At 41.2% G+C, this 21072-nt stretch overlaps 1 protein-coding gene across 13 annotated transcripts in view; it reads left to right on the top strand.

Annotated features, from left to right (window-relative positions):
- LOC147020852 (BTB/POZ domain-containing protein KCTD3-like) overlaps window positions 1-21072 on the top strand; it is a 97156-nt gene that overhangs the window by 22244 nt on the left and 53840 nt on the right. For 8 of the 13 annotated variants that reach the window (XM_085896543.1, XM_085896539.1, XM_085896545.1 and 5 more), the window contains 4 exons: window positions 2747-2823; window positions 11972-12030; window positions 13606-13686; window positions 18417-18584. In XM_085896543.1, the coding sequence (XP_085752669.1) occupies window positions 2747-2823; window positions 11972-12030; window positions 13606-13686; window positions 18417-18584 (385 nt within the window). The remainder of the gene's footprint in view (window positions 1-2746; window positions 2824-11971; window positions 12031-13605; window positions 13687-18416; window positions 18585-21072) is intronic. The other 5 variants (XM_085896551.1, XM_085896547.1, XM_085896552.1 and 2 more) reach the window with 1 other exon arrangement.

Here is a 21072-nt window from a genome sequence, read left to right as displayed (position 1 = left end):
AATGAAAATCCATGCAGAATCACTGCAAACCAAAATTCACTTCCCCAAGTCAGACAGATACTACATTGGTGTTTAACTTTCAGGTGGGCCAATGTGCTGTTCACGTGATGAGCCGAGATTCATTCTCAACTTTCGGAACAGCATGAAAATGTGTGAAGACGTCCTGGAGAGCAATGTTCCTGTAACACTTGTTATTGCTGTCGTAGCCACTCGCTGATGTTGTGAGCGGTTATCATGGAGCATTCCAGAACTTACTATATTATCTGCGAATGTTTAACAGTTGTTCTATATAGGACTAACATTCGCCAACCGATTTATATAATGCCGTTTTCGTAACATTATGTCCCAGAATTGGTTTGTGATGACTGCACATCGTGTGTCATGGCCTACCATGTTGTGCTTAAACCCTCTCTGATTGAGCACTTTTGTGGTATCCTTCAGGAGAACCATTTGTAATAGCTGGATGATCTGCAGGCCAATCAACCAATTATGCAGGATCTCCTCATCCTGAAGACTTAGCATATGATTATGTTATGAGACTCGTGTGTTCACGAGGGCCCAAATTGACTGTTTATTTCAGATTGTGCATTTTTATATTTCTTTTTGTATACTATGTGAGGAACAAAGCATGTCCTTGTCTGAGGTAGAGTGACCAGACCAAAATCTGAGCCTGAAAACAGATTACATCTGCTACTGACTGCATTGTAATGCGAGTTTTCTTATAAGGAACCTTGATGCAGGCAGAGACACATCAAAGCCTGCACAGTTATTACCAACCTATGGTTGTTTGCCCATCCTCTATCCTTTTGTATGCTGAACGTCAAGCAAGGAAGCAGCGCGTATCATTTTTAAGTCTTTGATGTGATTCTGCCGGGGTTCAAACTACCGACTTCCCAGACTCGGAGCGGACGCTCTAACCATTACACCATCACGGCTGATGCTTCATCGATTTCATCTGATACATAATTACCCAATATTAGTCCATATTGAGAGAGGAGTTGAGAGTAATGATAATGTTGAGCAAGGGTTTGGCTGGTACAAGCAGGAGGGGTGTGGGGTGAGAGGGGGGAGAGCAGTAAGGAATCACCATGAGTAAAATTAGATTACTTGTTGACAAAGGTAAGGCAATTTTGCTGGTTGACTCAAAGGGTCCATAAATACAACATTCCGACTCAAATTAGTATTTGATATATTTATATATTATAACCTTGAATGCACCATTAAATACAAGAAGAGGTCAGAGGTTAGTTTCAGTGAGATTTGAAGTAGAAATAGGATCATTTTGAAGCCCAATTGCTGCACCCCTTTTTCCTTTTCCTTTTTTAAATTTCTAGAATTTGTTATCTTGCCAAAACGAAGTTTTTGCAAGATATGTTGGTCAGCTTGTATGTTTTTTTTTAATTTTTTTGTTTGTTTGTTTGTTTGTCTGTAATCACATATCGATAACTCTGCAGAGCACAGTTGTCATTGGAAATTTTTGTAACTTCACATATCAGAGGCCTATAGAGGTCCCTTTCAGCGCATAAAATTTTGAAGGTCAAGGTCAAAGGTCAAGGTCACTTTGTCGCAAATCAGGGGAGTCGACGAAACCCTTGTTTTTTGAGTAATTTTGATCAGATCGTCTTCAAACTTCATGGGAATATAGTTCATGGTCTGGCGCCCAGCTGATTAATTTTTGGTGGCGATTGGCCTTGACCTTCATGGTTAGTGCCTGAGGTCAAACATATTTGACCCCAAGGTCAAATTTTCAAGTTTTAGGAACCATATCGTGTAGTACCTCAAATTGAACACCTCGATGAGTGCTTTCTAGATATGTCAAGCTTGAGACATTATGACGTTATGAGGCAAACGCATATTTTTCATGGTTACTCTGTAGAACGATTCTCATCGGAATCTCTCGTAGGCAGATATTCCTCAAGGAGTCGCTCCTGGTGGATAGCAGCTCTGTTCACCTCAGTGTGACCTTAAAGAAGTCACACGTGGTCACCTTTTGGCAAGATACGGTTCACCCTGCGGTGACATTGTTTTTATTTTATTTTACTGTTGGAACAAGACTGACCATTTGCATTTTGCTAATCTAAAACAAGAAATGTGGTTTTGTAAAATTAGGTTCCCACTATCATGATGCGCGGCACGATTGAAATTGTGGTCTTAATCGTGGACTAATCGTGGTGATCCTATCAGATCTTATCAGATCTTGAGGTCAGTCGTGGCAATCGTGTTAATCGTAGAAAATTTTTGAACGGTTCAAAATTTTTCTACGATCAATTGTCAATCGGGATCATCGTATCAGATCGTATTGCATCGTAACAAAGCGCGACAGATCGCATCTAATCGTGCTTCCTAATCGTGGTGATCGGGATCGATCTTACACAAGACAAACACCACCCAACAAACAGACAGACAAACAGTAGGGGTTTGAGACCACGATTTCAATCGTGCCGCGCATCGTGATAGTGGGAACAGACTTTCAGAGAAATTCCATGATCAGCTACGAATGGCCAATCGTGGCATTCGTAACGGATTGCACGACAGTGGGAACCTAGCATAAAGTGACATGTGGTGATCATTGATTGGCTGGAGGAGGTGAGTTGGGGGGTAAAATATATATTTATATTTTTTTAGTCCTTCATTATGAATGTGTCTGCTAATGTGATATCCTTTTGGGATTTTAATCTATGTTTGTTAATTTGTTGATTTCCCATTGGAAAATGTTCTAACTTATTGGCCCGTCTTTCTGCTTCAGCAGATTTTCATTGACAGAGACCCGACTGCATTTGTTCCCATCTTGAATTTTCTGCGAACAAAGGAACTCGACTTGCGGTATGTATCGAACACATGAACAACTAGAAGGGTACTCTGTAGAGCTCATACCTCCACCACATAATGCCTGATCCACGAGAACATATTGGGCCCATTCCATTTTTGAAATATCATGCTATACAGTATTATATATCGTTTGTGGCCCGATCTCTCAATACTGAAGAATTGCTTTAAAAATTTAATAATTGTCGTACCCATATCCGGGTTCGGATCTTCACCAAAATCGAATCAATTCGTCCTCGCCACACACCCAACCTCTCCACCAAGTTTCATCCGAATCCACCCACAACTTTTTGAGATATCCTGGACACAAACAAACAGACAGGGGTGAAAACATAACCTCCTTCACCTTCGGTGGTGGGGGTAATTATAGTCTTTCATGCCCTTGGCTTCATTTTTTTTTGGTCTTTGCACTCCAAACCTTGTTTGAACACAAAAACCTTTTGCATCACAATATCATGGCCCCTTAACAAACAAAGTTGTACTATATTTTTAGCAGCGTCTCGCGTAGGGAACGCTGCTCTAAGAGAGCTCGGCGTTGTTGTTGTTGTTGTTGTTGTTGTTCTTCTTCTTCTTCTTCTTCTTCTTCTTCTTCTTGTGAAGACAAAACCTTTATATTAGGACTCGGCTCCTTTATATAGACGATCCGGATCTCCTTAAATACTAAACACCTGTACACATCCTCGCATTGAGGGTGCCTTTTGAGAGCACCTATCATGAACTTTTAAATATATTCGGACATTTGCTTTAAAGTTTCGAAAGTTCACGTTTCTATTTAAAGATTATTCCATTTAATATATTGTAATTTTTTAAATACATTATTTATTTCGTAAATACGTAAATACACTATGATGGGTCTCGCTATTGGCTTAATCAAGGCACGTGACAAAATATCGGAAGTTGTTGTTGTTGTTTTTCGGTTTTTTTTAGCCGACAAAACCTTTAGGACGCTGCTTTTGGACACATTTGTCCTTGTTATGTTTTATGATCATCACACTTTTTCATAACGATGTATCAGCTAGGCTAACCACAAACTTGAGTCCCTGGCTGTCCAATGTCATTGCATCACTGTTGGATCGTTCGCCAGTCTTGCAGCGATCTGCATAAGCAGAAATTTTCATTGCATTTGTGATGAACATGAGTACAATGACGTCATATTGGAAAATATCCTCCTGGCACACCTGATGCTTATCATGCGGGAATGAAAACTCAAGGAGATGTGATTGCATTCGGGACATCTATCTATTTATTATGTATCCATAAATGTTCAACTCTGTGTCCTACTTACCCACCCTCTCAAATTCCCCCATACGTTCCCCTTCCCCCACCCTCATTACTCGCATCTACTCTCTCCTCCTAACGTCCTCGTCTTTCTCTTCCCACAAACCCTTTCCCTGTTGTCTTTTCTCCATTTTCTTGCATTTTTCACTTCCACCTCTGCCCCTCCCTGACTCCCAACCCATACCTACATAATATATAGATTTCCCCATATATATATATATATATATATATATATATATATATATATATATATATATATATATATATATATATATATATATATATATGTACTGCCAGCATCTGCAGTTAGTACAAAAGACTATCTGACTTATTGATCATCCACTGGCAAGTGAAATTATGAAAAAGTCCCTAAAGCATCATGTTTTTGTTGTAAATATCTCCTTTTTTTTGCACAAAATCAGATTGTCGATTTGTGTTCCCATTATTTGTTGAAATAGTCCTTCAAGGGTTATTTTGTTGTTGGATACACATTACAGACATGAGTGTTCTCAACACTTCAGCTGATGTTTGTAAGACTTTTCAACATCTCATACATCTCGTAATGACATTAAAAGGGTCAAGGGAGTCTTCAATATATATATATATATATATATATATATATATATATATATATATATATATATATATATATATATATATATAGATATATATATATATAGATATATATATATATATATATATATATATATATATATATATATATATATATATATATATATATATATATATATAGATATATATATATATATATATATATATCAAATGTTAACACTCATAACAGTTCTCAAACTATCCATGTTAAAAGACTTTCTCTATCGAGTGCAGCCTGTGGCTGCTGGTTGCATCATTGGTTGGGACGTGGCTATGCCGCTGATGCAGTGTCCCCCTTACCAGTGCACTGGTACTCATTTTGCCGACCTCGGAAGGATGACAGACTGAGTCAACCTCCTGGTGTATTAATTCAACGGCCCAACGGGGCTGGAACTCAGGACCCTAGGATCCCAAGCTGCCACCCTAACCACTAAGCCAACACCAAGCAAGTTAAAAGACTAATAGACTGACATCAAATTGCTTTTGTGTTCAAGTTTGGCTGCACGCAGCAGTGCGATGACGTTGGTTATACGTAAAGTCAGGAAGTGCACAAGCCAAATTTTATAGCATTTCTTTTAAAACTCTAATACACCTTGTCACACCTGCTGGTGCTCAAAACAGATCACCGAGTAACATAATTGACGAGCTTTCGTACTCAGAGCATAAACGGGCTGAATATTTATTACAATGTGGATAAAACTACATGTGAATACTAAAAATGTTGTTGGGATCTGACATGCTTTTACAAAGTTGTGGCCAAAAAAATATTTTATTTTAACCTGTTGTACTTGTATGTGTTGTAAAAAAGAAAAAGAAAAAAAAAGCTTGTTCAGTTAGTGACCTTTGAAATTGCTGAGTTATCACAGATTGAAGTGAAGGTGTGAGACTGATTGAATTTGTGTGCATTTGTGAAAGATGATGCACTTTGTTTATTGAACTTGTTGGCAAAGACGTCTGTGCACGCACCGTGTTTGTCGATTCAAATGTCCCATTTTTACCTTCACCACCGAAGGTGGACGGAGGTTGTTTTCACCCCTGTCTGTTTGTTTGTCTGTGAACAGGATATCTCAAAAAGTTGTGGATGATTCGGACAAAACTTGGTGAGCTTAGATGTGTGACAGCCAAAATTATATGATTTTGCTGAAGATCTGAATCGGATACTATAAATTTTAAAAGTGATTCTTCACCATTGAGAGATAGGGCTAATTTACAGCCCTATCATTGAGAAATACAGCACGATATCTCAAAAAGTTATGGACACATTCGGATGCAGCTTGGTGGACACATTGGGTGTGTGACGAGGACGAGTCATTTCGATTTTGGTGAAGATCCGAATCCGTATCTGGATCCGAGAATTATTTTCATTTTTTAAAGTGATTTTTCACCATTGAGAGATGTGGCCAAAAACAATTATCTTGCATGATATTTAAAAAAAGTTATGGACGAGTTATGACAAAACTATGTGGATGAGTTGGTTAGGTGATTAGATCAAGCCGATTCGATTTTGGTTAAGGTCCGGATTCAGATCCGACCTATCGGTGGGACACAAAACTGTTCAGCCTGGTGGAGGTATGGGTACCACTGAGTTCCCTGCTTCGCCACAAAACATGTAGGTCTTATTATAAGCCTACCACTTTGATATGGTTACAATAAAGAGGTGGTGGACAAAAAAAAGGAACTTATGTAAAGTCACCTAATAGGGCGTTGGGCCACCACGTGCGGCAGTATGGCCTGTATGTGCCGTGGAATAGAATCCACCATCGTCTGGAATTCTGCAGGAGGGATGCAGCACCATTCTTCCATGAAAAAGTCAATCAATTCATACCTGTTTGATGGATGTGGAAAACGCTGTCTCAGGCGTTGTTCCAGAATATCTCATGAATCCTCATTTGGGTTCAGATCTGGTGATTGAGAAGGCCATGACATATGGATAACATCAGTGTCATGCTCATCAAACCAATGGGTGACCACACGTGCTCTGTGGATGGGATCATTGTCATCCTGGAAGACACCCCTCCAGGCAGGAAAGAACCGATATATTCATTGTACTCTATATCACCAATATACCGTTGCAGTTTCCTACTCGTGTAAATTTTAAGAAAGTATCAAGATCTCCTTGGGTTTCAAAATGTCTCCTTAGATCAATAAATAGGAAAAATAAACTTATACAAAGCAAAACTAACTGAAAAGACCAAACATAAATATACTCGTAGCCGCAACATTTTAACGTCTCCACTGCACAGAGAAAAAAAAAAACAGGTATTATTCTTGTCACTTCAATATCATCAAAAGTATGTGGAATGTGATCAATAACCTCTTAAAGAAAAGTGATAATAAACAGTTTGTCTTTCGTGATATACATGTTGATGGAGTTCATGTACAGGATCCTCGTGAACATCGCCCATGCATTTAATTATTTCCTCCTGAATATTGGCCCAAATCATTCCTGTCACTGATATACATTTTCATCCTTTATTGAAGGATCCAAACCCACAGACTTTGTTTTTCTCACCTGTTCATGAAACGGAATTTATCGATATTCTTAGTAATTTGAAGATGAAAAAGAGTTTGGGTTATGATGATATAACCATTGTTCTTCTTAAGAAGGTTATTCACAGAACGGTTTTCCCATTAACCCACATTTTCAATTTATCTTTAGCGAATGGTATATTGTTCGAAATTAAAATGAAAATCGCAAAGGTCATTCCTATCGTCAAGAAAGGTGGCCATCAAGACTTGGGCAACTACCGCCCAATGTCTCTTTTGACATCCTTTTCAAAGATTCTTGAAAAAATAGTCTATTCCCACCTAATTAAGTTTTTAAGTAATTGTCAAGTTTTTGCTCGGTCTCGATTTGTTTTTCACCAAAAACATTCAATTACCCAACGCATTGCTGTTACTTATTGATAAAGTTGCCTGAGCAATTCACAACAAGTCACACCAAGTTGGTATTTTTCTGGACTTCTCCAAGGCCTTTGATACAATTAATTATGATATAAACTATCTCATTATGGAATTTGGAGGGGGGGGGGCTTTTTGAGTGGTTCAGGAACGATCTTTCCAATATATATATATATATATATATATATATATATATATATATATATATATATATATATATATATATATATATATATATATATATATATATATATATATATATATATTGTTGCGAATTCCCGCCGGCGTGCGAACGGCCACGTGACTCGAATCGCGGCACGTCGCCCACCGGACGGACAATTCTGTCATGACCCTCTCGGACTAACACCGGGAGCTAGTCACGGGTGGGCCTTTCGGCCTCACCACGATCGTGCCAATCGGCCACCCGCGTGGGATAGGGTTGTTCGCCAAACTCGACCTACCTAAGTACCCACGCGGAGGGTAGACCGGGCGATCGCACCTCGCCGCAGGTCGACTCCGGACACGGGCCGCTTAAGCGATCCATTCCGTACTATCGGGATAACCGAGCGGTGTTATCGTCGGCCTCGACGGTTCCGATTAATTATCGGGCGTATTAAGCCCACTACCAACCCTTTACGTGAAGCAAGATGGAGATTCAATTAAAGAAAAAAAAAAAAGCGAAACGGGAAAACAGTTCAACATAATGCACATTTATTTCGCGGCACACGGAGAGCACACATATACAGCCAAACAGAATGCACATATATCAAATGCTACAAAAGAAACAATGACGCAGAGATACTACCAACTAAGACCGACACACGGCAACACTTAACAGTTTTACTTCACCAGACTGGCGCCACACACACACGTTTACACAGAAACAAAAGAAAAGGCCACCCTCAAAGACTAGGGGGCAGACGGGGCCTGTAGGCAAATATTTGCGCGGGACCTGAAAGAGCAGTCAGGTCCGCGAGACCGGGTGGGTCCTACCCGTGTCTTTGTGATGAGCCGCAAATGTGGCAGCGCGGTGGTTCTCCAACTTCGTGCTCCTTCACGGGTTTCGTTGGCACTGCTTGGAGTGGGGTGGGAACGGGGCCCCCTTTTCGCACTATCTCAGCACTAGGGGAAAAAGGGGGGGGAATTGTTGATGCTCTGGGGAAAGAGTATAGCTGGCTTGCTTGGGTCCCGTGACGAGCGATTCCACCGCGACCTCGTCGCTGACCGCCGTCTTCCTTGCCTCGGACCCGAGCTCCTCTTCCCCCAATTCTCCTCAGCCAACTGCCGAAAACCACCGGGACGCCCTCTCTTCCCGACTCCACTCCGCGCTCCAAACTGACTCTGCCCAAAACTCTCTCCGCTCTTCTGCCACTCTCCGCTCTTCCAAGGCCGACTCTGCCACTCTCCGCTCTTCCAAGGCCGACTCTGCCACTCTCCGCTCTTCCAAGGCCGACTCTGCCACTCTCCGCTCTTCCAAGGCCGACTCCCCCCAAACTGACTCTGACGAGATTCGCCTTGCGCTCGGCGCTTTATAGGCCGGCAGGAGAACCCATATGCAAATTTCTGGATCAGAACGAGCTCGGGGGCGGTGCCACGCACGCCCATTGGACGGAGAAAAAGGGGTGCGACTCCCCCCTGATCCTAGAATTTGCATATCTCGATTCCACACACACGCCTGGAGGCGGGGCCAAACCGCCCCGCGCTTGCTGATTGGACGGATCAGAAGTGGGCGTGTATCTTTCCTGATCCGACTTCTCCTCGGAAAGGCCTCTATTTGCACTCGCGGCTTGGCGCGCGTCCAGTACGAGCCCAGGACAGCCTGACGCTCGGTGCTCACAGGTGGTGCGGGAATGGCCGCAGAAAGAGAGAGGTGAAGGTGGTGGAGGGTTTATGATGGTGGTTTATGGCCGTAGTGCCGTTTGGAATGGCGGTGATGCGATGTTTGCGGGAGCGAGTTGTGAAGGTAAAGATCGTGGCTGTTGGCGTTGTTGTTGTGAAGCGGCGTTGTGGTTGGTGGTTGTTGTGTGATGGCGGTTGAGATGTGGTTGGTTCAAAATAAAGATAGAACAGGAAAACGGCTATCTCAAAGGGTCGCAGCCCGAATGAATCACATTTATTCCCTCTAAACAACTTGTTTGGGGCAAACTACACATGTACTTACAGAGATATCTCACCTACGGGACCTGAATGGTGGTTTGTGAATTTCCTCAACCGCAACAATGTATATATATATATATATATATATATATATATATATATATATATATATATATATATATATATATATATATATATATATATATATATATATAAATATCATCAGTGGTTTTGAGTCGACTATTCAGTCAATTTCCTGTGGGGTCTCACAAGGCTCCCTCTTCGGCCCACTTGTTAATTTTATATAATCAGTGATTTTCAAAACTCATCATCAGTCTTGGCATTTGTCCTTTTTGCGGATGACTCTTATCTATTTTGCTCTCACAGTCGTCCTGCAACTGTCTTGCATGCTGTGAATACTGAATTGTGATTTGTGTTTGATTGGATCCAGGGCAACAAATTGTCCCTTTAATATTAACAAAGGAGGGTGGAAAAGATGATTGTTTTGGATTGGCGATGATCTGAGATGGTGGTGAACAGCTGTATTGAAAATCTGGAGGGTAGAATGAGATTGAAGAGGATGTGGAAGTTGGTTCCACAGGTGGGGAAAAGAGAGGAACAAATGAGTGGAGGTGAGCAGTGAGCCAGGATTTAGGTAGTTTCATCAGAAGAGGGTTGATGGTGGACCATGTGAGCTTGAAGAAGTCGGGGGGGGGGTGGGGGAACAAAACATGGAAAGAGCAGAGGGTGCAAGACCAGAAAGGAGGCAGTTGAAGGCAGAGTGACCACCGACCTGCCTTTGATGGTGAAGTGATTGGCCCATTGACTCGGCTTTATCACAGAATATTCAAATAATCTTAATGGTCTTGGTTTCCACGGCGTCAAGCTGAGCAATATATGAAGCAGGGGAGCCAGCCCAGAGGAGACGGCGATACTTCATCAAGCTGCAGATGAAGGCCTTGTCGGTAGATCGGAGTTTAGGTGTGACAAGGAAGGACTTTGTGTTCAGAAACGGGCTGTTAGAAAAATAAACAATGTTGGATTTTACTCGCATACAAGTAAGCTGTTCTATGATTGCAATATCCTTAAAATACCTGACTTGTTTTCATATTGTCTTGGAATCTTCACGTACCAACTAACTAAAGGTAATTTACCAGTTCTTTTATTCCTCTGTTCCGATGTAATAGTGCTCTACATTGTTACCCAATGAGACAAATGATTATTTTCATCTTCCATGTGGATGCCCCTCTGTTGGAGGGCAGAGTGGCCAGAGAGCAAGAGAACTGTCTCCTCACCTGATGCCTGCATGAGGTCTAGAGGAGTCCTGGGAGAGAGTAAGCGAGAGCGAGATTGCGGGCTTTCCTCTGTGGGAACGAGACTTGCCTGGTTGACCGCGTCCTGGCTTTGTCGCTTCTCTTAGGCGTACTCATGTCTAGATCCTTTCATACTTATTTGGTCACTCGTCTGAGCTACCGCCCTTCGGCCTGCCACGCTTCAACTCCCTGCTTTGCTCAACTGCCCACGGACTGAACTGGTCCACACAAACTCTTACCAAACTGCAGTTCACTCTGAACATGCTGTGCTTTTTTGTTAATGTCCAGCGCTTTGCCCTTCCACCCTCATTGGCTCTCCCCTTGAACCTCCTTTCCGTGGTCTTTGTCTCAGCACACAGCCGTGTGGTGCACCGTATTGTCTTCCACGGGGATCCACTTGGCTTGCGGAGCTGGGCCAACAGTTCTTTATTCGGAAAACACATAGACAGATGACAAAGCATTGAGTCAAGGCTACAAGAAGGGGAGGAGAGGAGATGAAAGTGGGGGCTTCAACATATATGTAATGCAGTTATCATCTATTGAATGAACTTCGACATGTGACCTGTTGTTTACACAAGATACCGTACTCAAACATGAAACAAGTATTAATGACATAACTTGGCTATATTACACCCATTACCCACTATGACTGCAACAACACCAAAAATAATAACAACAAAAAAGTGTGTTGTATGTATGTATATATATATATATATATATATATATATATATATATATATATATATATATATATATATATATATTACACACACACACACACACACACACACACACACACACACACACACACACACACACACACACACACACACACACACACACACACACACACACACACACACACACACACACTATAACATATACACACACGATCTTATGATGAGAAAAGTTTGCTATTTAATCCCCATTTGGCTGTTCTGCAGGGGAGTGGGAATTGGAGTTCTGCGACATGAAGCAGAATTCTATGGCATCACACCACTTGGTACGTGTTGGGAGCATCTGAAGAGCCGACCATGCAATGTTTTTCTGCCATTTCAGAATTATTTTGCAGAATTGTCAGACGTCAGCCATTTGATGGATTTGTTCCTTTCTTGGTTTTTCTTTTTATATATATTTTTGCCTCAGTTCATTATTTTTGTTGAAAAATAATAATCATTCTGACCCACTTGACACCACAACAACAGCAGTCTGTGTTATGTAGAGGTAGTTTATAACTGTCTTGTGAGGTTTGAGAGTTGAGAATGTACTTTCACTTGTGCCTAAAGTGTTTTAGGTGGAAAATGGTGATTTATTAGGAGTTTGTCTTGTTTTTCATCTGCATCAACACATATATGAAGACAAGATGGAGACACTTCCACAATTTCACCACTTTGTGACCACAAAACCACACTCTTCGGCATCGTGTGTCAAATTTGAAAATACCATTTGACTGTATTTGGACACCATGGCCGAGTTGTTGACTCGCCCCCTCTTGAGTGTACAAAATGGGAAGCTTGAATGGCCATCACATAGCACAGCGTGGCTCCAGCCAAGTTTTACCTCTCACCCATTCTGTTTTCTGTTTTTTATTCCCTGACAAAATCCTTATCAGCCTGGCAGAGTCTTTTCCTTTTTATTGGACTAATTTTGAGCTCTGTTTAAGCAAAGGAGGAGGAGCGAGGAGACACAAGCGAAAATATATAATATAACGCAATGTTAGGGAATATTGTGCATTAAATGTTGGGAAAGTATTTATTTTAAGAACATCATACAGTCAAATATAAAGGCATCTAAAATATCTTGGCCATCCACAAATTGTTCTGAAGGCACATTTTGACCTCTCTGTCTCTCTCTGTCTCTCTCTGTCTCTCTCTGTCTCTCTCTGTCTCTCTCTGTCTCTCTCTGTCTCTCTCTGTCTCTCTGTCTCTGAATCTCTGTCTCTGTCTCTGAATCTCTGTGTATATATATATACACACACACACACACACATATTGGAGGAAAAGTGTTGTATGTATGCATGTTGTGAGTTTCAACTACTCCCTGAGGATTTCACCAAGGAAGCTGAAACCTTCAGGGATTAATCAGGGCACCTTGTCCATGTACAAGTTTTGGAAAAAAAAACAACAAATTCACCCATCTTGGCATTTTCTTCCTTTTGGGGAGGGGAAGTGCAATTGGAATTATCTGTGTTGTATAACCATGATTTATTTTATATGCACATACACAGTACGCATGTTTTTGCTTCATATCTATATAACCTAGGTTATTATTTTTGGGAGCGATTGAGGCAGCTATCTGTTGCCTATACACCACCCAAATAAAGGGACGTTTCAGAGGAACATGTTGCACGCTTGGAACAAGATCGCCCTTAGGGTGGGCATTCCTGCTAGGGTGGGTACTCTGCTCATATACGTAATGATGTAGAATGGGATTCATGAATGCGTGTGTTCGGTCATTAAGCATAACATATCTTGAACCAAACACAAATGTGAATCTCTAGTGTCAGATGAGCGCTATTCCTCGAATGTGAGGATTCTCTCTGGATACCTTAATCTGCCATGGTATCTGTACTGTGCAGTGCGACGTTTACAGTTGTGCGAAGAGTTGGAGAGGTCATCTTGTGGAAATGTTCTCTTCCATGGCTACCTACCTCCTCCAGGTGAGTTATTTGTTTTCTACCTGTTGTATCCCATGCTTATGTCCATCATAATAAAGATTTGAATGAAAATGAAGCATTGCAGCTCTCTCTGTATACATTTTCTGTTCATACAGCTTATATTATCAGTTTGTCTGAGCACAAAAAAGTTTCTACTATAACAATTTGATGTTTGCTTTTGCTTTAAATGTCAATTTTTTTTCTTTTTTTTTTTACAATGGTTACTTAGACTTTGCACCCCTTCGTTTGACACCCCTTAGATTGATTGTTTGACATTCTGTAAATGTGATGCCATTTCAATGTCGATGTATATTCATGAAACATTCCTAACGATACGGATCTTATTTTTGTCAAAATAGTCATTATGAGTGCTCAGTCAGCGAGCTTTTAAAATTTTTATTCAAAACAAAGCCAAAGCTTGTGGAAATGCTAGAACACGGAACTGATCAGGATGCAATATAATAAAAGGAATAGTGGAAAGCAGGGCTGAAGGACAAAATAGATGGAGACGGACAAACAAGGCATGTGGGAAAGAGTGAGGGGTAGGGGAGCACATAAGGAGTGGACAAGATGGATACAGAAGCAAATTCTCAGGAAAGAAAAACTGGAAAAAAGATTGGGGGAAGGGGGTTAACGAGGGCAGAAAAGATCATGCTTTTGGATTGGGGATGATCTGAGATGGTGGTGAACAGCTGTCTTTGAAGACTTGGAGGGAAGAATGAGGTGGAAGTTGGTTCCACAGGTGGGAAAATAAAATAGGAACAAATGAGTGGAGGTGAGCAGTGATCCTGGATTTAGGTAGTTTCACCAGAAAGGGCTTGATGGTGGACCATGTGAGCCCTGCACAAATCTGGGGGGATAAAGCATGGAAAGAACAGAGGGTGCAAGACCAGAAAGGAGGTGGAAGAAGACAGCGAGACCATCTACCTGTCTGTGATGGGAAAGTGATCGGCCCATAGACTCGGCTTCATCATGGGAGATTCCAATGATCTTGAAATATATGTGTATAATTTCTTTTTTTGGAAGGTGACAGAAGGTATATGGCAATAAATACACTGATGGCAGAACAGTTGGACAACAGATAGACACAATAAAGATATGAATGAGCAGGAGGAGAAGAGGGAAGGAAACCTTGTGATCACCAAGTGGATGGGGGGAGGGGGTGGGGGGGCAGTGAGAAGAGGTGTTGGGGAGGGCAAAATAAGCATAGAAAATATAATTTATAGGGATGGAGGAGGATCTCTGGTGGTCGTGTACTGTTTATTTGAAATGATGGTGGGCAGAGTGGCATTAAACGGACAAAGGAAGGATGTTCCATACCAGATAAACAAACACAACACCACCGGGAGATAAAATACATCGATTGCAACAAAAAAGCATGACAATCCTGTGGATTGTAGTAATACTGATAATGGCGCACAATTTAACTTCCTTCTAATCTTTTATATTGCATTCAGGCCAAGTAACCACGTTATTATCAAGCACAGAGAGCATGTCGTCTTCTTTCAACTGTTACTTCCTTTTTGTGTTTACTCCATGCTCCAAAATTCAATATGCATGCACAATGCACATATACCTGTGTGAATCACTCCAACAATTTACAATTCATTGTTCACACGGCCAATAATTAGCTAATATACTGTCATCCCTGACAGCCGCGTGACTGAATTTTGTCTGCATCATACCAATGTTGGACTCGGTACTGCCAAAGCGGCCTCACAGCAAGGATTACACTGGGTGGTTTGCCATTGTAAGATTACACAGTAAATAAAGACACAAAGTAAGACAATGCGAATATGCAAGAAGTATTTACAATGATCCAAAAACACTTATTCAGTTCTACTTACAAGATGGACCCACACGCAGAGACACACACAAAATGAAAAGAAACCCAGAGTCTTTATTGGACTCTCGCAGCCGTGGAGAGAGACAAGCTGGGGGCCAGAGTTAGGTGGTGTACCTGACCGTCGGAGGAAGGGCGTGCTCCGCGATGCGGCACCTGACAATGGTCGCTGGTTTGGTCCCCAGTCGCACGTGTGGAACTCGAGGTTCGTGGTGGAGCTTGGGTGGTGAATGGCCGAGGTCCACGGAGGGGGGTCGGGGTCGCTATTCCCTTCCTCGTAGAGGGCCACCAGAGACACGTTCGCCGCCTTGACGCCCACCAAAAACTTCGAAAGAACTTTTAAAAGACCCTCCAAGACCTCAAAAAGACCACCTGCCTCAGAGAGTGCTCGGGAATTTATGGACCTCCCTCAGCGGGGAGGGGCCTTGATGAACACACCTTGCTGTCCGCCTTTGATTGGACAGGTCCTACGGCCCACCTTTCCAGTGCGGGGCCTTGGCCCCTGCCGGGAAACCCCAGCCACCCCTCCACGCGGGCCCACACTCAACAAGTAACAGTATCAACGCCGCATTGGCCCCTGTCGGGAAACCCCAGCCAGTCTTCCATGCGGGTTCATACTTGACGAGTAACTATCAATGTTGCACAGGCTGTCGTGCAAGAGTTACAACGTTTGTGGAAGGAACGTTGGTGGAAGCAGCAAGGAATGGCTGCAAGACCCTGCCTTGGCAAGTCAGAGTGCTTGTAGACAGTGGGTGGATCGTGATGGGGAATGGAATGATTGTTGGTTGTTCGTTGGATGTAAAAATTGAAAAAACTAACGAAAAAGAAATCGCAACGCACGCCTTTGATTCTCCCACTCGACAAAAGGAAAGGGATCTGACTAGACACATACTTAACGACATAACTGACTTTTGGGACATCTGTATATTGAATGCAAATGGTTTCCAGATCCGTAACAATATATATGTATATATGTACGAGGTGTGTTCAAAAAGTATCCAACCTTAATTTTTCATGCGTAAACAAATGAAGCTAGGGAGGCGTGGTTTGGTGCACGTATGCAGGCGATCCTAATCCGTATGCGTGAATATTTTCCCGCCTGCAGAAGCTGTCAGTCGCCGACAGACCGCCGATGAGTGAGGAAGGGTTAGTGAACGCCGTCGGATTTTCCTTTTTGACAAAATGATGGATCACTGTGGTCTCATCGCCAGTGATCACTGTGTTGAAGAAGTTGGGATCGCTGTTCACAGTCTCCAGCATGTCCTGTGCGATCTCCAAACGGAGTTGCTTCTGCTCGATCGTTAGCAGCTTTGGCACGAACTTCACTGAGATTCTCCTTAAGCCCAAATCCTCAGTCACAATGGAATGAACGGATCCAATGCTGACGCCCGCCTCATGTGCAAGTTCTCTGATCGTGATTCGACGATCCTGCATCAGCAGGGTCCTCACTTGGTCAATGACGGTCTCATTTCGGGATGTTGAGGGCCTACCAGAATGTGCTTCACTTTCCACTGATGTGCGACTATCTTTGAAGCGGTTGTACCATTCTTTTATCTGTGTGGTGCCCATTGCTTCATTCCCGAAGGCCTGTTGAATCTTGCGGATCATTTCCACTTGGGAATCACGAAGCTTTACACAAATTTTGATGCAGTAGCGTTGTTCAAGTTTTTCCGTCATTTTGTCAAAAACGAAAATCCCACGGCGCTCACTTACACTTCCACACTCATCGGCGGTCTGTCGGCGACTGACAGCTTCTGCAGGCGGGAAAATATTCACGCAGATGAATTAGGATCGCCGACATACGTGCACCAAACCACGCCTCCCTAGCTTCATTTGTTTACGCACGAAAAATTAACATTGGATACTTTTTGAACACACCTCATATATACATATATATATATATATATACATATATATATATATATATATATATATATATATATATATATATATATATATATATATATATATATATATATATATATATATACATATCACTCGGCCCCCCCCCCCACCCTCCCATTTTCAATTATCATCTCTGTCACTGAAGGTGGACTTGACAGAAATACAAAGATCAAGTGATTCAATTTTTGGTTCAACAGGAAAAAGATCATGTGACCTTTGAAAAATCATTTTGCAGACCATAACTTGAGTTTGAAGTATATGATGTTTTCTCTCTTCTACTCATCTCTCTTTTCTTGCTCCCTTTCTAATATGACCTTTAATTGAGATCAAATTTACATTTGGATTGACATCTAACATGAGTGGAGACATATCCATCACCACATTTGTGTCAAATTATATTTTCTTTTATTATTATCATTTTTTTTCATTTTTATGGAACCTGTCCTTATGGACGGGAGGAAGAGGAAGCAGGACTTGGAGCGCCATTGTAAAACACACTTGTAAACAAACACACAGACACTGAGATTTATATATACAATGATAAATGAAGAAATATAAACGATATAAATGTATAATTTGTTGAACAGTCAAGATTTCACAGGAGGTATCGACATGGTACTGGGAGATGTTTAACACGCAACGTCGCTTATCATGAAATCGAAAACTAACTGTTGCAATCATCTCTCGTGTTTTCTCTCAATTTGTTTATTTTACTTATCCCCTACCTGGCCACTTTAACCTCTAATTACTTTACCCTATCCCTGAGAGATGACCTCGTTTGTTTGTGTGTTTTACAGTGGCGCTTTCGTAAACACATACTCCCAAGTCTTTCTTCCTGTTCCTCCCATCCTTATGGACTGTCCATTTTTTTTTTCCTCGTTTGAAAAAGAACACTACCCTATTTCGTTTATTGTGTTGTGGTTTTTGTGGAAGTGTCAAATGGAGACCTATGTTGTCCTTTCTTCTTTTTCAACTGTTCATACAGCATTTCCCAATCAAAGGATGGCGAGTCCTGCACGTCCGTCTCCACCTCCGGCAGTCGTTATTCCAATGTCTTCAGGCTCTGGAGAGCGGATCAGCCGGGCTAGTCAAGGAGCTTCAACAACAGAAGATGTCGTGACTGCAGAGCATGACCATGGAGACCAGGCTGCAGGTGGGATAAACTAGACAAGGTGGGAATATCATACAAATCTAATTTGCATATTAATTTGAATTCTCTTTTTATTTTCCTGTTTTTAAATATTTTTTTTTACTCTTCCTCTGTATTCTCCACATCTGCATCTCTATAAGTTGGGTATTACATCATCACCTTTTGCTGTGTACTTTGGTTGTAATGTGTTTTCTGAAAACAAATTCTGTTTCTCGTAATTTGCTATCTGTGGTATTGTAAAGGTCTCTACTTAACTTTGTTAAACTTATACCTTACGTGGCTTAGCTCAGGTGTACTTGTCAAGGTAATCAAATACTAACCCTTATCTGCTTCTCTTATTGTTTGCTTTAACTGTTGATTTTGTGTCTGGTATTGTCTCAGGTAAATTTTTTGCCCTTGGGAGCCATCTACACATTAGGCATGTAGAGAAACTGGACAGAGTAGATGAGAGATGAGGGGAACTAGGATGTAAAAGGAGGTGGAATAAGAGGGGATGACATCTAATATATAAAGCTGAGTTCGTATTTGTGGGTCTGTCTGTCTGTCTGTGGGTCATAAGCGCTGCCCATTCTACAGGCCACGTCCTCCAGACGTCCAGAAATTGCCACCATCTTTTTCTCTCCACGTAGCTCAGATTATTTTAAAGGCCTCATGTACATTTGAAGACTGATCAACGCATCTTCTATCATTCAATTAAGACACCCATTTGAGGAAAAATGTAACATTTAACTTAAACAACTCAAACAAAAGAAGAAAAAAAGTAACAACTCAAACAAGGTAATGCATATTTTGTCCGCAGCGATCGCGGCAGCTGTCTAATATACACCGCCCAATGAACGTACGTTAATTCTCATATTATGCAGAGGAAAGAAAACAGTTATTTCATAAAAAGAAAAAAAACTTTGTGGGACGTTAACACAGTTACTTTCTGTCTGCGAGACGGTGACGTGTCGCTTATAAAGCCGCTGTCACATCTTGACGATTTTGCCAGCGTATGCCGACGTATGAAAAATTTGTCTAAAGCGCTGGCACACGTCGAATACATTATGGGTAAGTTTTGTATACGTTAAGAGCATGCTGGCATACGTCGTAGTACGCCGAGCTCGTTGACAAATTTTAACATGCTCAAAATTTTTCGACGTATGCCAGCATATGACTCACACGTTCCGCATACGCTGGCCGTAAGTTGAAGGCACGTTACGCGATCGTTGACACACATCGACACACGTTACTCGTAAGTTACTCATAAGTCGAAACGCGTCGAGGTAATGTTTAGCGTACCCGAAACTTATTTCGAACCTATGAGTAACGTGTTGTAGGCACATTATGCAATCGTTGACACTCGTCAACACACGTTACTTGTAAGTTACTCATTCGTCGAAACACGTCGAGGTAGTGTTTAGCGTCAGTGTTCCAGACTCCATGGTTTTTTTTTGTTTTTTTTTTCCTACAGGACGGTGATGTTGACACTTCGATTTCTAGTGCGGTTATAATATAATATAATTAATAGGCTGCCGCTCAACGATTTAAATCATAACCGCACTAGGAATCGAAGTGTCAACATCACCGTCATGCCGAAGAAAAAAAAAAAAAACCATGGAGTCTGGAACACTGACGGGTTCCTCCTGTGTGAACCCCATTTTATATACCAATTCCCCTAAACGCTGCCAATACGCCATTATACGGTAGCTGTAAGTTAGAAACACATTCAGTAAGTTCTGTGGTCGTCCGGAAGACGTCAAATACATATATATATATATATATATATATATATATATATATATATATATATATATATATATATATATATATATATATATATATATATATATATATATATATTATCCCTGTGTCGTAAGAGGCGACCAGGGTTGCGTCAGGAAGGGCATCCGGCGTAAAACATGTGCCAAATCACTATGCGGATCATACGGATGATCCGCTGTGGCGACCCCTAACGGGAGCAGCCGAAGGAAGAAGAAGAAGATATATATATATATATATATATATATATATATATATATTTATATATATATATATATATATATATATATATATATGCGTTGGAGATACGTTACACATAGGTTCAAAGCATGTTACTCATAAGTTAGAAATAAGTTTTGGGTACGCTAAACATTACCTCGACGTGTTTCATTACCTCGATATATATATATATATATATATATATATATATATATATATATATATATATATATATATATATATATATATATATATATATATATATATATATACGTTGGAGATACGTTACACATAGGTTCAAAGCATGTTACTCGTGAGTTAGAAATAAGTTTTGGGTACGCTAAACATTACCTCGACGTGTTTCGACTTATGAGTAACTTACAAGTAACGTGTGTTGACATGTGTCAACGATCGCATAACGTGCCTACAACTTACGGCCAGCGTATGCGGAACGTGTGCGCCATACGCTGGCATACGTCTAAAAATTTTGAGCATGCTTAAAATTTGTCGA

Source organism: Eptatretus burgeri, chromosome 9 (assembly GCF_056783735.1).
Source record: "Eptatretus burgeri isolate ZD-2024b chromosome 9, Ebu_testis_v1, whole genome shotgun sequence".
NCBI classification, from domain to species: Eukaryota; Metazoa; Chordata; class Myxini; order Myxiniformes; family Myxinidae; genus Eptatretus; species Eptatretus burgeri.
Note: the sequence above shows the minus strand (reverse complement) of the source record. Positions and strands in the feature narration are given on the sequence as shown.